The sequence below is a fragment of the Callorhinus ursinus genome, unplaced genomic scaffold (genome assembly GCF_003265705.2).
Source record: "Callorhinus ursinus isolate GAN/ISIS: 27379988/994484 unplaced genomic scaffold, GSC_fseal_2.0 scaffold1, whole genome shotgun sequence".
Classification (NCBI taxonomy): domain Eukaryota; kingdom Metazoa; phylum Chordata; class Mammalia; order Carnivora; family Otariidae; genus Callorhinus; species Callorhinus ursinus.
In genome coordinates this window covers 125,075,922-125,094,942 of record NW_027397063.1, presented here as the reverse complement: position 1 = coordinate 125,094,942, position 19,021 = coordinate 125,075,922, and the positions used below count along the sequence as shown (strand labels likewise).

Genomic DNA, 19,021 nt, shown 5'->3' with positions numbered 1-19,021 from the left:
TTGGTTCAGCTCATGATCTTAGGGTAATGAAATTGAGCCCTGCATTGGGCTCCATGCTGGGCATGGAGCCTGCTTAAGATTCTCTCTCTCCCTCTCCCTCTGCTTCTCCCTGCCCCTCATGTATGCGCATTCTCTCTCTCTCTCTCTCAAAAAAAAAAAAAAAGAATAGGAAATGATTGAAGGGTTTTTTAAGCAGTGAGATGACATGATCAGATATACATTATATTAAAACAACAACAACAAAAACCTGATTCTAGCATAATGAATAGATCCTAAGAGTGTAGGCAAGGAAGAAAGTTAGTCAGAGGATATGGTAATCCAGTCAGAACTGATGGTGACTGGAACTGAAGTAGTGGCAACGAAGAATAAGAAAAGACAGTGTACCAATAGATGGTTAAGAGTGGACCACAAAGGATTTTGAGCTTGATTTTACTGGGGGATTAAGGGAGAGGGAGGAATCTGTGAAAAGCCCTATGTTCATGGCTCATGGGGTCATATTCACAGATATGGGAAAATCCAAGAAGGGAAGAGGTGAGTAGTTTAGGAAAAGAAGGTGATGACTGTCTTATTTGCAATCACAGTGAATTCCCAGTCATGCTCACTTTCAAACATACAGCATCGATATACTGCACAGTTACTGTGCACAAACACCTGGAATCCAGTGTCTTCATGCTCTGCTCTGCTTCTGAGAGGATGGTCTTTATCCAACAGCCCTCTTTGTATTAGGGTTTTGAAACATTCCACTCCAGAAGCGAATTTCATTTTGCCCGTAAAGCCAGGCTTAGGTAGAATTACGAATGGATGAATAACCACAAGCACAGCTTCTTTCTTGTTGCCACCTTAGTAAGTTCATCCTCATTCCAGATGCTCAGCCCTCATGGTATCTCACCCCACTTTCCTATCAACTTCTCTGATCACATCTTCACATTCCATGACTAATACTGACCAGCTTTACATCTATTTCAAAATACACCAGAGATGTCTTCCCTACAATCATGGAATCATCTACACAGCCTGGAGCAAGGCTACCCCTGCTCTTTCACTGTCTGCTAAACATTTTTCACACTTAGGCAAATTTTCCCAATCATTGTATAAGCTCAAATATAGGGAGAATGCCTTCAATTTCTTCAATACACTTTTCATCATCCAAAATATGGTATCAGGTTTCTGTCAGGGTTGCCTTTAAGTAATTCTTAGTAGCTAATTGCTAAAAAAGATTTCTAATTTTCTGGTGGGCAAGATGTCCACCCAAGCTGAGACTAGCATCTCCTTGCTTCTCTGCACATCCATAAGTCTCTCTTCTGCCAGACATGGATGGCATCCTAATACCTAGCTTTTTGAATTGCTGAGCACGTCTCACACTCACCCTTGTGAACCATCTGGGGGACTTTGAGAAGCTCTTGGAATGTATACAAAAGGCAGTCAGGGCACCACAACCTGTGGGATTTCTCAAGTTACCTGCTATTTGCTTATTGGCACTGACTTGTTAAGGATTAGTTACTCTAAAGTAACTAAGTATACTGGAACACCTGGGTGGCTCAATCGGTTAAGCATCTGCCTTTGGCTCAGGTCATTATCCTGGGGTCCTGGGATCAAACCCCACACTGGGCTCCCTGCTCAGTGGGGAGCCTGCTTCTGCCACTGTCCCTCTCCCCCACTGCTCGTGCTCTCTCTCTGCCTCTGTCTCCCTAAAATAAATAAATAAAATCTTTAAAAAAAATAGTGAGCTATACTGTTTAAAAATAAAGAAGAGCCACCTGTGGGACCACATGAAAAAACCGTGGAGGCCTGACTTTGGAAAAGAAGGCTATTGTTCAGCTCAATGAGCCACACTTCTTATTTTGTTTATCTGCACCATGGTAGTAAGTAAACATTAGTCTACTGCTTACTATGGGTCAGATATGTATTAGCTGAAGGAACTAGAGAAATAAATATATTATCCAGTCCATGTCCTCTGGGAGCTCATAGTTTATTTATGGTATGTGTGTGGAGGGGGGTATAAATAGACAATTATGATATAGGGCTGAAAAGTGGGGGAAGGAAAGCATTTAAATAATGCATGAGGGAAACCTAACCCAGACTCCTGGTGACAGGGGTGAGAAGTGTTAAAAAGACGATTTTGTAGAAGAGGCCAAAGATGCTACTTCAAGGATAAGGAGAATTTTATTGGATAAAGAAGAGCTAAGGAGATTTCTTGCCACCCCCTTTTTTTTCTTAGAGTAGCAACTATTAAAGATATGAAAATACAAAGTATGTAAGGAATAGCACAGTTGAAGAACTGCTGGTGGTCCAGTATGGCTGAAGCCACAGGAAAAAGAAGAAAGTGATGATAGATAAAAAAGATAAGAGTCTAGACCATGGAGGGTCTTCTAAACTATGCTGAGGAACTGCCATGTGCATATAATTTGAGTGACATCATATTGGTCCTCAACAAAAATTTAATGAATTGAATAATACATAATGAATTACACCTAGGCCCAGGTGACCATAATGTTTTCTGTTATCTAAAATATTTAAAGGGGTGCCTGGGTGGCTCAATAGGTTAAGCATCAATTCTTGATTTTGGCTCAGGTCATGATCTCAGGGTCATGGGATCAAGTCCTTCATAAGGCTCCACGCTCAGTATGGAGTCTGCTTGAGAGTCTCTCTCTCCCGCTTCCTCTGCCCTTCCCCATCTCTATAAATAAATCTTTTTAAAAAATCAAATAAAATATTTAAACAACTTTTCAATATATTCAATATATATTTGCTTTAAAAATTATTTATGTATTTATTTTATCTTAAAACTATTGGCATAATTGGAGAGGAGATTATTTTAATGGCAAATGCGAAATGCATGGGATGAAATGGAAAATATAAACCATGTAAATAATGTCATTTTTACTTAGAGAGTATGATTTTTTTTATACTGGAAGGAAACATACTTGAAAAAGTGGGAAAAGGAGAAAATGACCTAGCAGAGTTCATGTTTGGTAAGAGGCAAATGGAAAAAAAACCCTCATTAGTCTGCAATAAGTTTCTAAATCAAGAACTCACAATTTTCCTCTGGGTTTCTAAATTTAGTAATATTCCATTTTTAATTTCCTTGCTTTGTTCAAAACAAGCACTATTGTTTCATATTTTATGAGCACGTGCTCCCTCTCATAGTCTATTGACAGTAATATGTAAGTCACAGGGCAGCATTGTTCTCAGAAGCGCTAAGACAATTTTCCTCCAAATTTACCATCTCACAAACATTTCAGATATAAACATAATGGAGTCAGGTACATCATGTAATAAGTTTTGTATTTGTCAGGCAAATACAACTCTATTTTCTGTATATATCTAATCTCCTAAAGAAAAAAAATAGAAGAAATAAATAATAATGATGCAATATTAATAACACTTTTATCTGAATTACTCCATTAAATGAAATGACTGTTTAATAGTAAAACAAATTCAGAAAGTGACATGTGCCTATAACTTTGCACAACAGCTATTGCTATAAAAAATATTAGCATGAACAAATTGCATTTCAGCTAGAGCTTTACTGACCAATAAATGCTCTAAGGATAATGTGATTAAGAAATGAAACTCTGAAAATACGTTATAAGCTATATAAATATTTTTTGGCCCAATAATTCCACCCCTTAAAATAATTCTAAATGCGTTTGATGATTTCTTTCCTTGGAATATTCTTCATCAAGATATACAGTTGATCGTTTCCTTACTTCCCTTCTGTCTTTATTTAAATGTCATGTTCTTAATTCACATCCTTGACCACTTCATTTAGGATTGCAACCTATTTCTTTTACCTTCTCTGCTTTACTATTCTCCGTGCAGCTCACCACTATCTGACATGTTATACATTTTATTTATTTGTTTTGGTTCCTGTTTATCTCTATTGGAATATAAATCTTATAAAAGCAAAGATCTGATTTGTTTTGCTATTCTATCTCTACCAACTAAAACACTGCATGGCAAAACATAGGCATTCAATATATATTTGTTTAGTTAGTGAATAAATATATTTTTCACATAGATGTTCATTATAATTTTTTAAGTAGCAAAAAAACATCTTAAATGTGTAACAATTAAGACATGGTTAAGTAAACAGAATAGTTCATTTGTATAATGGAATATTATGCAACTATTAAATGTTTATGAATACTTTTAAAACACAGAGAAATATGTACATCAAAATCTTATGTGGAAAAAAAAAAGTCACCAAAATTTGTCTAGACTACGATCACGATCACGTGAAAATAAGTAGGGAAAACAACAACCAGAAAGATTAAATGTGGAAGCAGCAGTTGTGCTGGGATGGGTGTGACTGGTTTGTTTTCTTTACTCCTTCTATTTTAAAATTTATGTAATTAACATGGTCTAAATGTCAATAGTGCCAGGGTTGAAAAACTACCTACCTACATGCCCATTTTACATGAACTTTAAAACCTTTCCATATAATTCAATCATAAAATGATGCAACCATCCATACCCAAAAGATGAACTATGCCTAAAGAAATTTTTAGGTTTATTTATTCTGAAAAGCCTAAAGAAGCAACAATAAAACTGACAGTTCATTTGCAAAAATAAATGCAATTTAGACTGCTTAAGTGCTTGAGGAGGTACTTTTAAGTCAACCTATTTGGGAGCCCTTAATAACAATAATGAAAATAGTACCTTACTGTTCAATGAACTCTTTTTTTCCCCAAGGCATTCTGACAATCAAAGTCTTTTCACTTTTGAGATAAGACACTGGGTATGTTACACTTCTTTGGGAATCTGAAGTGGCAGAGTAGTTTTCTGGGTTTTTTTTTTGGTTGTTAATGTTTAATTATTGCTGTATCCTCAGGTTTAAATTTATTCACCAGAAAATAGCTGGTCAGTAGCCAAGTGAGTACTGATTCATGTCCAGTCAATGGTTAATGCTCAATACAACACATTCCATTTATTAAATACTCCAAATGTGTTATCTGGGAATGTAGAAATTGGGATATTCTTGTAGTCGGGTTAAAAATGCCCACATGAGACAAAAATACCTAAAAATGTCCACATGGCTCAAATCCGAGTCATGGCTGTGAATGCCATCTTGAGTTCCACTTATTAAGAGACCCTATTACTCAATCCAAGATCAATGTGAAGGATAGGGATATGGGGGTGCAGATATAGGGGTATTCAGGTGTGTAGGTTTCCATTGGAAAGGAAGAGAGAGAACAAGAGAAAGAAAGTACATGAGGGCAGGAGAGGAAGAATGGAGCAGATGGAGGGAGAGAGTAAAAAGAAGGAGGGACTCAAAGACTAAGAGACGAATGAATGCTAACTTAAGCCTTCTAAATATGTAGTCTGGGAATACCACGATGCCCAAAGCATTTGGTGGTAAGATTTATTTGAATCCCCTCATCACCACAAAATTTCAACTTTATTTATTGTTAGAAATCTTTCCCTTCAGTACCCACGTCTGTGTCTTTAATATTAATCATCTGGCTAAATGGGAAAATGACATATCTTTGTTTGCAATTTTCAGGAAAATGACTAAGTTGGGCTTTGCTTATGCAATGAAGTAGCAATAAAATGTCTATAGTCTTTCAGGTTCCACTGGGGTTTATATATTTTATCCTAACAGAAAAAGACACTCAAGAATGCTGAAAGAATTAAAATATTTCTTTTTTTTAAGATTTTATTGATTTATCTGAGAAAGAGAGATAGAGCACACAAGTTGGGGAGAGAGGCAGAGGGAGAGGGAGAAGCTGACTCCCTGCTCAGCAGGGAGCCTGACCCTTGGCTCCATCCCATCCCGTGACCCTGGCATCATGCCCTGAGCGGAAGGCAGACACTTAACTGACTGAGCCACCCAGGTGCCCCAAGAATTAAAGTATTTCTTTTGAGGCTTGAATTTCTATCAGAGAGTAACAAACTGCAGTTGGATGGTATAAGAACATTACTCTTCACTTACACATTTAATGGGAAAAGGCATATTCATAAAGATTATGCACAACAAAGACAGGATTTGGGAAAAAGTTTTAGAAAACAAACATGTATCTATAAATATCAGTAGAAATTGAACACAGGAGCGCCTGCATGGCACAGTCAGTTGGGCATCCAACTCTTGGTTTCGGCTCAGGTTGTGATCTCTGGGTCATGAGATTGAGCCCTGCCTTTGGGCTCTGCACTCAAGCATGGAGTCTGCTCAAAAGACCCTCTCTCCCTCTCCCTCTGGCTTCCCCAAGTGCGAGCTCTCTCTCTCTCTCTCTCTCACATAAATCAATAAATCTTTTTAAAAAGAAGAAATTGAACACAGACCCAGTAAAATTATGAATTTGTTGAACAGAGAGAAGTCTCATCACGTAGGATAATCCATTACTCTAAAGCTAGTGATTAAGCCTTTAGCTAATGACTTCCTTCTCAACTGTTACTGGAAGCCTAGCTAGTGCCTTTCAGGCCTCATCAGAGCAGGGCAGGAGAAGGGACGAGGAGCTGAAATGAAGGTCGGCTTTTTTCCGTGTTCCTACAAGTGCTGATGGAAGACTGGATGGGAGATGCACCTGAAATGATGGCCTCTAATATTATTTGTGGTCATTGCGATGCACGCCGGATAAAGGATGCCTGACTTAGGTAGATGTGAGAGATCTTCTCTCAGCTTTTCTAAAAGGATGCTAAGGCAAGTCTGTAGAAGTAGCTATAAAAGCCTTAGATCCTTTAAGTGGTAAATAAGTCCCCAGACACTCGTGTTCTTGAAAGCTAAGGGATGTGGAATGTTCTGGTCTACCTTATTGCCACGATTAGCTGAACTTTCAGTTTGTATTAAAGAGTGCTTGTTTTCTGAAAAATAGTAGATATTAAAACAAACTGAAGAGACAGAGGCTTGGTGACGTTATTGACAATACTTATCAGTACTGATTAAACAGTGAGTAAACTTATTTCTTGATACAATAACCTCACTAACTCCTCACAATAATGCTACTACCCATTGTACAAGTGAGTTTAGGGTTTTAGTCCCAGCTTGGTCAGTAATTAGCCAGATCTTGGATAAACTGCTTACTGTTTTCTCTCTTTTCCTTCCTATGTATAAACAGATATGCCTGTTTTAATTATGTCACAAGGTTATAATAATAATTAAATGATAGGAAGAAATAAAGATTCTGAGATAGCAAAATTTGGTGACATGCGAATAAATAGAAGCATTAATTAATAAGGCATTATGAAGGAGAAAAAAATAAAATAACCAGAAGTGAAAATATAAATACATGCTCACAAGATACTACGTGCAGAGAAGTTCTATTCATTAGTTGGGGTAAAGTCATTTGTAGGTAAGTAAATTGTGATCTAAAAGCATTAAACACCAGATGATGGTACTATTGATTAATGAATTAAAATCAAACCTACATATTTCTAAAATGGTTCCCACTGAGAACCAGTGACATAGAACTACCTAAATCAGCACAAAGCATAACCTTAAAAACGTAACATTGAGGAAAAAATACCTTTTGAATATGTATAGGGTGTTTGGGTTGTCATATTAACTGGGGAGCACTGGTGGTGCATAGCTGGTAGTAAGGATGCTAGATGTTCATGGTCTATACAATGTATGATGACACAATGTATGGTCTACACAATGTATGGCTCCCATTTATCCCACATGACTCTCAAATGTCCTTTTCTGACTAAGGGGAACATAGAGTAGAGAGTACAATTTCATACCATGTTTCCTTTGACCTTTCTGAGGATTCTTAGAGAAACCAAGTCAGAGTTAGAGCTTTATGGCACGGTCTGTGACTCTAAGCCTTCGTGATTATAACAGCTAATAAGAAGTATGCGCAAACCACATCCTAGATAAGCTCACAGTGGAATGACAAAAGAAAGAGCATTCCGTTCCTCTGGAAAGGATTTATCATTGAACCTCTGAAATGGCTCCGTGCAAGGGGTCACAGATGACAGAACAGTGGTTTTTAAAAAAAATTTAGAATAATATAGCTATCAATAACAAAATATCTAATTAACAGTGGCCCCAATAATAGGAACTTTATTATATCGCTCAATCAGGAGTCCACATCATCTCCCCTATGTCTCTCCTCGTGATTAAAGATGGCTGCAGTAATTAGTACCTCCTACCCTTCCATCCACACATCCTAGGGGAAAGAAAGGAATAGGGACACAAATATTCACCCCCAAAGATCTCTCTTCTTTTTTCAGGGGAAAATTAATTTCCAAAAGATCTCATTGAAACAATCTCTATACATTCTACTGGATATAACTGGTCACATACTTACCCCTACACCTGAAACTGGCTAAGGGGACAGGAATTACCACTGGCTTGGAATTCTCATAATTCATTCCCTGGATCTAGGATACTGCTGCCTGCACAAAATTGGGTTCTTTGGGTTTTTGATAAGGAAAGGGCGTGATTATTGGACCTATGGGCATACTACAATTTTTGCCACCAAGATTTCAGAGATTAAAACTATTAATTTCTGCATTCATGGAAGAAAGAGAAGGAAGTTGGCACTTCTTTCTTTCATTTTCTGTCTCCTTGCTATAAATAAAAGAAAGCAAGTTGAGTAGAATTTTTCAGAAAATGGAAGCATATTGGTTATCAACCTTTAAGAAACCTGATCCGATTACCAGGAGATCTGAGTGTGCCACAAATTAGTTATAGGGCCTGGGCATATCACTAGGGCTCAGTTTCCCACCCATAAAGTAAGAAAGACTAGATTAGATAAATTACTAGTAGGTCACTTCTCATTGTAAGTTTCTGTAAGGCTTTGAGTCAGCAGCTAAATTATACATGATGATTTTCAAACTTAAAGTAATTTTATAACCACTTTGTAACTGACAGTCAAACCTTGTGCCCTATTGATCCTAAAGAATTAATGTGGTTTACAAAGCAATTTATTTTAAGATTAAGAGAGTAGTTAGGAGAGATTCAAGCTTACCATTCGTATTTATTGTTTGACTAGCATAATAACACTCAAGACACTTTACTTTGAGTTTATCAGGGAAGAATATTTTTAAGTTAGTCTTCTCAAAAGGGTATTACTAAATGGCCTGGAGAGGAATGAGTTTGGAGGTAAAAATAACTTTAGGAGGTGCTGGATTAATCACAGTTAAACATTTCTTTATCATTGAATTTCTCAGAGAATTTATAAAGCTAATGCGCATTTTGAATCACCAAAAGAGATATATTATCTTCCAAGTTTCATTTTTACTATATATTCTTGTTTCACAGAACACTTCATTTTCCCCATTTAAAAAATAATCACATCACCTTACATTTATATAGAGTGGTTCAAATAAGAAAATGTTTGGAAAGCATCATGTTTTGCTATACAAAGCCTTTCCTTCCCAAGCCTTTTTTAAAACTACTTTTTAACAGTTCTGACCCTGTTGATTATAAGATGCCAGTTTAATAACACTATTCTACAAATAGAAAAGAAGCATGTTAAATATACATACAGATTTTGCCACACACAAGTCAAGAAGGGATTCCAGGCTGGGATCACTCTAAAACTGTTGGCAGCCAAAATCTCAAATTCTAAAGTACTCTTTATAGAAGGTAAACTGCATAAAAACAGGGGTGAATTTCCATTTCTATGTCATGCTGCTCGTTAGGAGTGGGTATTGCCTACCTAGAGGAACCTCTTGCTGCCCCAGCATAGCAGAAACATCAGTCACAAAGAACACAGAAGATTTAGGGGCAACTGGCGGCAGGGCAAGCCAGACTCCCTTGGTTTAGTAGAAGAAAGCAGACTTAAAAAAAAAAGTCAACCAACCAACTCAACCCCCTAAAATTGTATAAAACATCTTTCTCGTAAGTGTCAGTTCTGAGTGTCAAGTGTCATCATCTGCCAGTGAGCACGTAGAACAGAAGTGGCTTCTAAGCCCTTAGAATTTCAAATATCTAAGAACAAGGAAGAGTGGAAAGTTCAAGATATAACCGTGTTCCAATGACAGAGTTGTAAATAATAATATTATTATTAATGATATGAGATATTTGTTAAGTAGATACTCAGGCATAAGAGACATGTTGAGTGACTGTTCATGTTCTGGAGAACTTTGAACGGGTCACAGGGAGTCTTTTTAGAGTGCTGACATATGCATGTGTCATGGGTGGGTAGGAGAAGACATGGAAGGTTAGCAAAGAAAAAAGATACAAAACCACAGTGGATTGGCCTATGGATACACCCAATTTGTTCCCAAGCTGGAATGTTATTATTTGCCATTTACCAGTGATTTTATATCCCTTTACTACAGTTACACCTTTCCAATGAAGAATGGTTTAAGTTACAAAATAAAAAAAGTAAAGATCTATTTCCTTGACTTTGTAGTCTTGCCAAGCTACCCAAGTAGACAACATTGCCATCTAGTGGTCCACACATACTACAGACACCATTTTTGGGGTGGGAGCTGGGGTCCAAACAGCTTGGAGGGAGGTTCCCAGTCAATGCAATGGTAATAGTGGTGCCAAAGCCACACCAAGAGCCTACAAACTCATCCAGAGGAAAATGTGCTGACATTCAGTTAGAGAACCCACTCTGGCCCCAATGCTTTACCAGCTCCACCATTGAAATAAGGGCTGGATCTGCCTCATTTATTTTCTTTCTTTGAACTTTTAAGATTCATTTCTCATTCCTTTGTTCACCTACATGCTTGAAAACATTTTCCAAACATTTTTTTCATCTTTACAATAAGGATGTTGCCCTATATCACCATGACTAGGTAAAGAAGCAGGCATCAGGTTACCAATGATGGTCAAGAACTCCACAGGGGTAGATGAAAGGGACAAGGGACATTTCTGTACCACCTTTGCAATTTCCTGCGAATCTAAAACACACACACACACACACACACACACACACACACACACACACACCTCTACAGGGAGTCAATCAAAGCCTTAATGGAGATATAGGATTTGTCTTAGAAGGAACAAGACAGAGCTAGGCTTTGGTCTAAACAGATGAAGATTTAAGGGACAAGGAAATAGGAAGAGGCTTAGGAGAGTGGAGCACAGACAGCTTCGGCTGAGGTTCCTAATATTCTAGAGATAAATATTTTTAGCAAGCATCCCTTGGGGCCTCTTTTAAAAGTTAAAATCAGATACTCCCTGCTTCTCTTGATTGACTGGAAGGCTTATGTAATCCTTTGCTTCTGCAACCAGGCCACCTGTGGCAACAGCCACCAACATGCCAGAAAGGTATGGAAGGGGATGGAGAATCAAGCCCAAGACTGGACCATTATCAGACCACTGATGGGTTCTTGCCAAGCCCCCTCTTTGACTCTGTGCAATTAAGATCATGATGGATGTGAGAGTACCAGCAAAATAGCCATTAAGTCTTTTTTAGCCTATTTCTGACAAAAAAAAGGATAGGGAAACACAAAACATGGGTTTAGATCTGTTTGACTAAAGGAACAGTGAGAAAGCTGGAAGAGGCAATTTTCAGAAATCCAAATATGTGCTTCTCCAAAATTTGCATCAGAAGCTTAGTCATGCCCATGCAAATGGATCTTAGTTCAAATTCACGTCAGAAAAATCTGGAACACACTTACTTCCTCTATGCAAATCCTCTAGGAAAGCAGCCGGTGGTTCTTACCTATAATAAAAAGAATCTCCACAGCAATGTCACTGACTGTTGTGCTCCGAGTCGTGGACAGGTCATCGTTGCCAATAAAGCAAACGTTGTAAGGTACGGTCACGGCAACATAAAACGTTGCCAACAGAATAAGCCAGTCCCAGCCAGCTTTAAAAGTGCTAAAATGCAAAAGTATGAATTTGGACTTTTTTGCATCGGAAACTTTATACTCCGGAAATGCTGGTTTATCTACAAAAACATTCTGTGGATAAAGACAAAAAGGAGAGAAGGGAGACACAACATTAGAAGCAAGGATCACACAGCCTTAAACACACTTCTGTGGGGAGGATCATTCAGACACACAATGCCAACGTATTTTACAAGTGACTTTGAGAAGTTGGTGATGCAAAAAGTAGAGATGTACATACTAAAATTGAGCAGAGATCTTTGTTATAAGTAACAGGAATATGCAGAATTTAGTCATGAATGTTAAGTGAATAATCCAGACTTTGTTCATCAAGAGCAAAAAGATCATTACCTAAAATGTCACCTATAAACATCCACAGTGGCAAGTATAATCCTATACACACTGGAAACACAAAGATACATTCATATTCCTATTGTCATGGGGACATTCCATATACTTGTAGTTTTGAGATGACCATCCTTATCTAAAGGGTATATTTGACCTGAAATTCTTCTAATAGTAGCAAAGTTACCATTTTTCTTCCCAGAAAGAATATAGAGGTGTATGATCAACATTCTATGGTTAACAGCTATTAAGAGTTATTCAAGTCATAGGAGGAGAAAGGCCGTGTTCACCGTGCAGCCAATTAAATGCAGAAGAATAGCTGGAGTTTTGTAACTGCAAAAGCACTTCACTTTGAAGGCAGTCCCAAATTGATGCACAATTCTTTATTGGTATGAGACAAAGGGAGGCCCAACAATAGCATGTGCAGACATTTGACAAGCCTATGACCAGATACTTGCAGACCTCACTTTGACCTCAATTAATGAGAAATACAGGATCAGTAATGGAAATTTAAATTTGAAAGTTAAGTTGAATGAAGCAAACTGTTAAAAGTTTTGGAATACATGTGACTTGCAGGTCACTGTGTTTTCTTGTTTCAGCAATTGAGGAAAGGGCAAATTCATGTGGAATGTTCAGGGATTCCTGAAGTACTTGAGGATTCAAGAAAGGTCAGAGCCATCAGGAATACTTAGCTCTTTAGTGGTAACTATCAGTGACCAAATAGTTTTGCTACCTTCATAGTAATGCACCCCCTGTCTTACCTTTCCCCTTGGTAAGCATTCCCAACACGCTTCTACTTCCTGTTAATATTCTCACTCAACCCACACAGGCGCCTCATAATGCCAGGATTTCATGGCGAGGGACTACTTCACTACTTCCAGAAGGTTCTTTGGATGCCCATCTGCCACTGCATCTCTGTTCCATTTAATTCCCTCAAACTTGACCTGCCTCTTTTGCCTCATCCTCTGGTTTCCAGAAACAAATGTAAAGGGTGGGCTTTGGCATAAAACTGGGAAGAGGAAGATGACGTGTATCTGTTGGGCTTCTCATAAAGGTTTAGGTAGGTGCATAGGAGAAGAGAGAGTTAGGGTTGGTAAGTATTAATCACCTGAAGGTTGATAAGTACTTCTGCTTACAGAAGGACATGATGGATTCTTACATAATTTTTTTTTCAAATATAAGACATTAGTAGAAAAGCCATGAGGGAATACCTCAATTTCTATCTGCGTAAGTCTTTTGCTATCATATTATAGAGATTAAAACTTTACCTTGTTTGAGGGAGATGCCAGCTCTGGGAGAGAGGATTAGGAAAACTCAGGAAGTATTTTCTTTGGATTATGCTGATTACATAAAGCATTAGTGATGCTGGCATAAAAAGTCAGCAATATATCAGTTTTCTCCACAAGTCAGAAAATAAATCACACCATTTCATTTTTATAGGGTACTTAAGACATATTCCTTAAAATTATTTTAAAAGATACTAAGAATTCATTATACCTCAGATTAGGCTTAAATTGTAAAGGGTTTTTTAATTCAAATCCTGCACATTGTGACAAGTTGACCTGAGTAAAAAAATAATTGCTCCTCTCCTCTTACACCAGATTCGCAGTTTTATAAAAAACCTTTTGAATGGAAGAAAATTTCTTATAATTGGAAAGTATGCTTTTAGCAAGTTGGGGGAAAACAGATCTATTATTTATAACCTCGAAACACAGGGTTTGCCTAAGGAAAAATGCAGCCAACGATTCTCAATTTTAGTTATATATTATTTATAAATTTCAAAGCATATTCTTTAGTACCAATGGTGTTTTAGCTCTTTAACCTCTACGAATTATTGAAACACAATGGTTAAAGCCAAAGCCTAACTAAGATAACTGTTTCCCAAACGATTTTTGTAACTTTTCTCTGAAACTAACTTTTGAATGAGTAAAGAGATGGGAAAAGATTTCTATAATCACTGCACCAAGTGCCAGGAAAGCGTTTGCCTTGCCTTTTGAGGACCACTGGTATCCAGCTGGTAATAATTGGGCATTTAAAGTACTCTCCTTTCAAGCTCCCAAGGCGCTCATGTGATCTTTACATTTCCTTGCGTTAGAGACACTTGCATCCCCACATGGTCGTATAATACAGTAACAAATCAAAGAAAGCAGAAATTAAGTGCCTTTTCTAAGATGAACCAGGCAGTCAGAGCCAGGACTAAAAGGTGTTACATCCTGATGCTCAAATCTGGCTAATGGCCTGATGAGTTCATTGGCCTATAGTTGAATCATATATTCCTATTCCACAGAACTGTATCAAAGCACCATGGCTTTGAGTCAGAAGATTCACAGCAGGGTCTCACATCCTGCTCCTACTTTTGAGATCTTGAATAAGTTCTTTTCCATCATTAAAATGGAATTAATAAAAAAATCATATCTAGTACTGGCTTACTATAAAAATAAAATAATATGATGTAAGTAAAAGGAATTTGTAAATAGCAAAGAGCTGTAAAAATATTGAGAATTTGTGTATGAATGTTATTATAACCAGAATTCCCCCAAAATGGATTGTTCAGCTGATAAATGATCCGGATCATTTTTTCCTCTTCCTTCTCTCTTCCTGCTGTCTTTAGCCATTCTACTCTGTTCTCCTTGAAAAGAGAAAGAGAACAAGGCCAGTCCTGATTTTACACATTACTTTTAGAAGTAAGATATTACCTGTATGTCAGAGTCACTTCGTTGATTAGACATCCTTACTTTCTAGGTATTATTTTAATGTTCCCCCTCCCATGTTTGTATTTTTTAAGTGATTGGCAATTTAGCAAATTAGCTAAAAAGTGGGAATTATGATTTTTTAAGTCAGATTTTTAAGTACTGTTCTGTACTTTGTTGGATCTAAAGGGAAAAACAACATGTTCAGCAAACACATTTTGAAGCTTAGTAATACTTGCTATGTTTAAATGATTTTCAACTAAAGGGTAGAAGACAGTGTCAGCTTTCAGCATTATAGAATCTCTGGCTAATATTTGTTTAGGTGCTTTGTTGGTTGACCTGCATAGAATCAAGCCCAGATGTGGTTACCTTTGTTTCTTCCTGGAACTTGTTTAATGTCACTAAGGCTGGCTTAGTAACTGAAGGGAGTTGCAAATAGGAACCAGTGGAAGGAGCCATACATAGATCAAGAGGTGTGCACTCTTTCAAGTCTATCCCTGGACTCTTAGCAAATCAATGTGACACCAAGGCACAGGTATTCCCTGAAAATCTTTATACTAAGTCAGGCCAAAATAAGCGGCGTGTGGCTCTTAATGGTGGTGCCTGGCAGATCGGCACCTGCATGGGTGATGGTCCTAGAGCACAAATGGATCAAAGCAGCCTGTTCTGGTTTCCAGAAAGAAATCACACTGCAGCAGAGATAGCTTTGCAGAACTTTCTTGTCAGATCTCCCCTTCCGCCTTGGCTCAGGCATCTTTCTTTGTTTTCTACAAAGAAGCGGATACTTTGTATGTCTGATACATGGCTGTTTTACCAGCATATGCGTATTCGCTAGTCTCCAGCTTTCTATGTAAAAAGTAAGATGCCAAAGAAACCTCTTGTGTCCCTAACTCCCAGAACTTCTGGATCTTGGATTGATTCCAAAATAGCTCCGCCTGTTTGATGTGACTTTTTCTAATGTCACTGGTAAATTAGGCCCTGAGTATTTGTATCTACCATCATAGTCACACATCCCACAAAGATGTTACATTCTGAAGACTCCACAATGCACAGTAATTATATTACCATCATTTGAAAAAGTATCTCTGAGTATCTATAACTAAACAGACAAGAGTTCTGGGTTTCTCAGTGACATCTTTCAGTGCTAAGAACTAATTATAAAATTCATGTGAAATCCTGTAAGATGTGTGTCATGTAAAACTCTGCAGAGGATCACCTTTTTGAAGCACAGTTATTTGCTGTGGCTTTTGACAGACAAGTCCCAGGTTTCAGAAAGTAGCCCTACGGTCATTTACTAGGAGTGCAACTTTTGACAAAACCATATGATATAAGGCATAGAATTTCAAATCCAATGTTCCGTTGTGTGACATTTCCAACTCTGCTTTGTATAAGATGTGAATATTTAAATGGAGTAATGACTTTGATTTGTTCATGGTCCTCTTGGATAAAAGCATTAAGTGAAATTAGATAAAGTGCAAAATAGATGGAACTAAATTTAAAATTTAAATTTTAAAATTTATTAAATTTTAAAACTAAAATTAAATTTGAGAAATCTTAACCAACAAACTATGAATGTGTAATAGGACTTGGTGCATTATCTTGTTCATAAAATGTAACCAGTATGTCACCATTCACAGCGTCCCCTGTGCCATATTGTACTGACTACAGTAATATTCTAATCTCTGTGCTGTGATAACACTATGATTAAGCACTTTTATTGCAGAAATGCCTCATGATTGCTGACCTTTTCTAGTTTATTCTTTATAGGAAAGCACAAACCAAAGTGCAAAAAAATCTAGGAAAACCAATAAATGAGTAACTGGAGCCTTTCTTTAGTGAATCAAATATTGGCACCAGGGGAAACTCTAGTATTCATAGTGTACTCACATACCACCTACATTATTTATTTTCAATTTGTTCTTTTCTCTTCTTTGCAGGTGCCCAGAGATGTGATAAAGGACCGCTCGGCTCCGTCTCCGGGCTGAGTCAAAGTGGGTCCCTGCTCTTGATCTTCCTTTGACTTTGTCTGGGGGAAAATAAAACTCATTAAGCACCAATGAATGCATCATTTCATCCTAAGAAAATCAAGTTTTGACAGTTCCCTTTCAAGACACATAGTACACGTTTTTCAACACTTAAAATTATCTGTGGGCTCCTAATGACATTTATTTAATTTTAATCCTTTACAATTTATATACTTTTGTCATCATATTAGCTGCATTAATTTTTTAAATTACAGAAAACATACAGGAGCATAGGAGAAATTTCAAACCAGAAAAACATTAAATCAAATTCAAAAAAATATTACTCCTATCTTCCTGCTATTCCACATTCATATCCCTAATTCAGCTCCCAATATTTTTTCTTGATATTTTTCCAGAAAAATATCTAATATATATGCTATATGAACATTTATATTTATTCTTCTTTCTATAAATGGAAGTTTCCAAGAAAACCTTTTTTTTAAAGATTTTATTTATTTATTTGTTTGTTTGTTTATTTGAGAGAACGTGAGAGAGACAAAGAACATGAGCAGGGGGGAGGGGAAGAGAGAGAGGGAGAAGCAGACTCCCCGTGGAGCAGGGAACCTGACATGGCTAAATCCCGGGAACCCAGGATCACGACCTGAGCAGAAGGCAGACACTTAACCACTTAACCGACTGAGCCACCCAGGCGCCCCATAAAAACTATTTAATCTTTTTCCACATCAACGAAACTTGTAAATCATTCTAAATATGCACGCTATTTGCATTTATTTTTATGAAGTCTATTCATATTATTTTTGTCAACATTAAAGTTACATTAGTATTTTTTTATTTGTAAGAGTTCTTTGTGTACTAATTGCCATTTTCTTATATGTGCTGCCAACAGTGCTCGCATTTTGTTACTTGTCTTTGAATTTTACTTATTCAGTATAGAAATTTTTAATTTTTATGTTGTCAGATTTAACGATGTACCCATTGTGGTGTCTAAACATTATGTCCTGCATAGCCAAACTGCCATCACTAAAAAATTGTTTTTAAAAAATCTATGCATGCTTTCTTCCGACATCTTTATGTCTTTTTTATTTTTGGCATTTATATCTTTAATCCAATTGGACTCTATTTCAGTAAAATGAGGTATATATCCAGCTATTTTATTTTCTTCCCAAAGGGCTACTGTCCAGGAGGAAAAAAACATGTTATATGACATTAAGAAACACTTAGTCTTTATTTGGTCAGTCGATCAACATACAATTTCATCCTAAATAAATTGTATCTATGTTACAGTGGCTGCAAAATATAAAAATTAAAAACTATTATTTATCTAAGCTTCATCATCCAATCTCTACAGCATTACAAAGGTTCTTTGATTTTTCTCTGTCATAAAAATGATGTGGTTTGGTTGCTACCATGGAGAAACCATGTAACTATTATTGATAGCTATTGTGTGCCTGGCCTTGTTCTATTGATTATTTCAATTAATCCTTATGAATATCCAGTGAGATTAGTTTTAATATCCTCCATTTACAGACGAGAAAATGGAAAAGATTACTAGGATCACGCGGCTGGTAAGGAACAGAGGCAAGATGTGAAGGCTGACTGGTTGAAAGTCCCTACTCCTCCCACACGGAGCACAGAGTAGGAAAACTGCCTAGTGTTGAGTGTCACTTAGACTAACATGGATCGTTGTCCCAACCCATCTGAGCTTGGACTCCGTCTTTCAAGGGCTTTAACCACACTCAATTCCCACTCCATCCTGGCATGCTTTTAATGACCAGAAAATCGGGTATTTTACTCCCTGCAAAAGTCTAATCTGTTACCTGGTTTTGTTTTTCTTTTTAAATTGTTCACCTTTTGCTTCTTATTTTGCAAGAATGTTCAAAATAAAATATGATACATTACTATAGGCTTGAATCACTAAAAACATATTAAGAAATACAAAACAGAACATCAAAAGGGGCACTTTTTTTTTTTGAAACTCATGGCTAGACAAGCACATGTCGTTATACCGTTAAAGGTTAAGATCATGTGTTTGTGTGTTCAAGTTTTCAGTCTACCCAGAACTCTTGAACACTGTATTTGAAAATGTAATTATTAATCCAGAAGGGAGTAAATTTGAATATATTTAAATATGAAAACTGCCAGAGTTTTAAAACAATGTCTACAGGAATATGGTGGGAAAGGCCAGTGGGTTGCTTCTGCCGTATCAGCTGGTATCAAAATGCCAGGTGGAATTACAATGGTGACTACCAAATGGACCAGATTAGA

General features: G+C 37.1%; 1 protein-coding gene across 1 annotated transcript in view; it reads right to left on the bottom strand.

The window, feature by feature from the left end:
* Positions 1-19,021, bottom strand: part of KCNH8 (potassium voltage-gated channel subfamily H member 8) — a 365,063-nt gene that overhangs the window by 141,651 nt on the left and 204,391 nt on the right. The window contains exons 4-5 of the mRNA XM_025870524.2: positions 16,670-16,797; positions 11,571-11,811 (exon numbers count right to left, since the gene is read on the bottom strand). Coding sequence (XP_025726309.1) covers positions 11,571-11,811; positions 16,670-16,797 — 369 coding nt within the window. The remainder of the gene's footprint in view (positions 1-11,570; positions 11,812-16,669; positions 16,798-19,021) is intronic.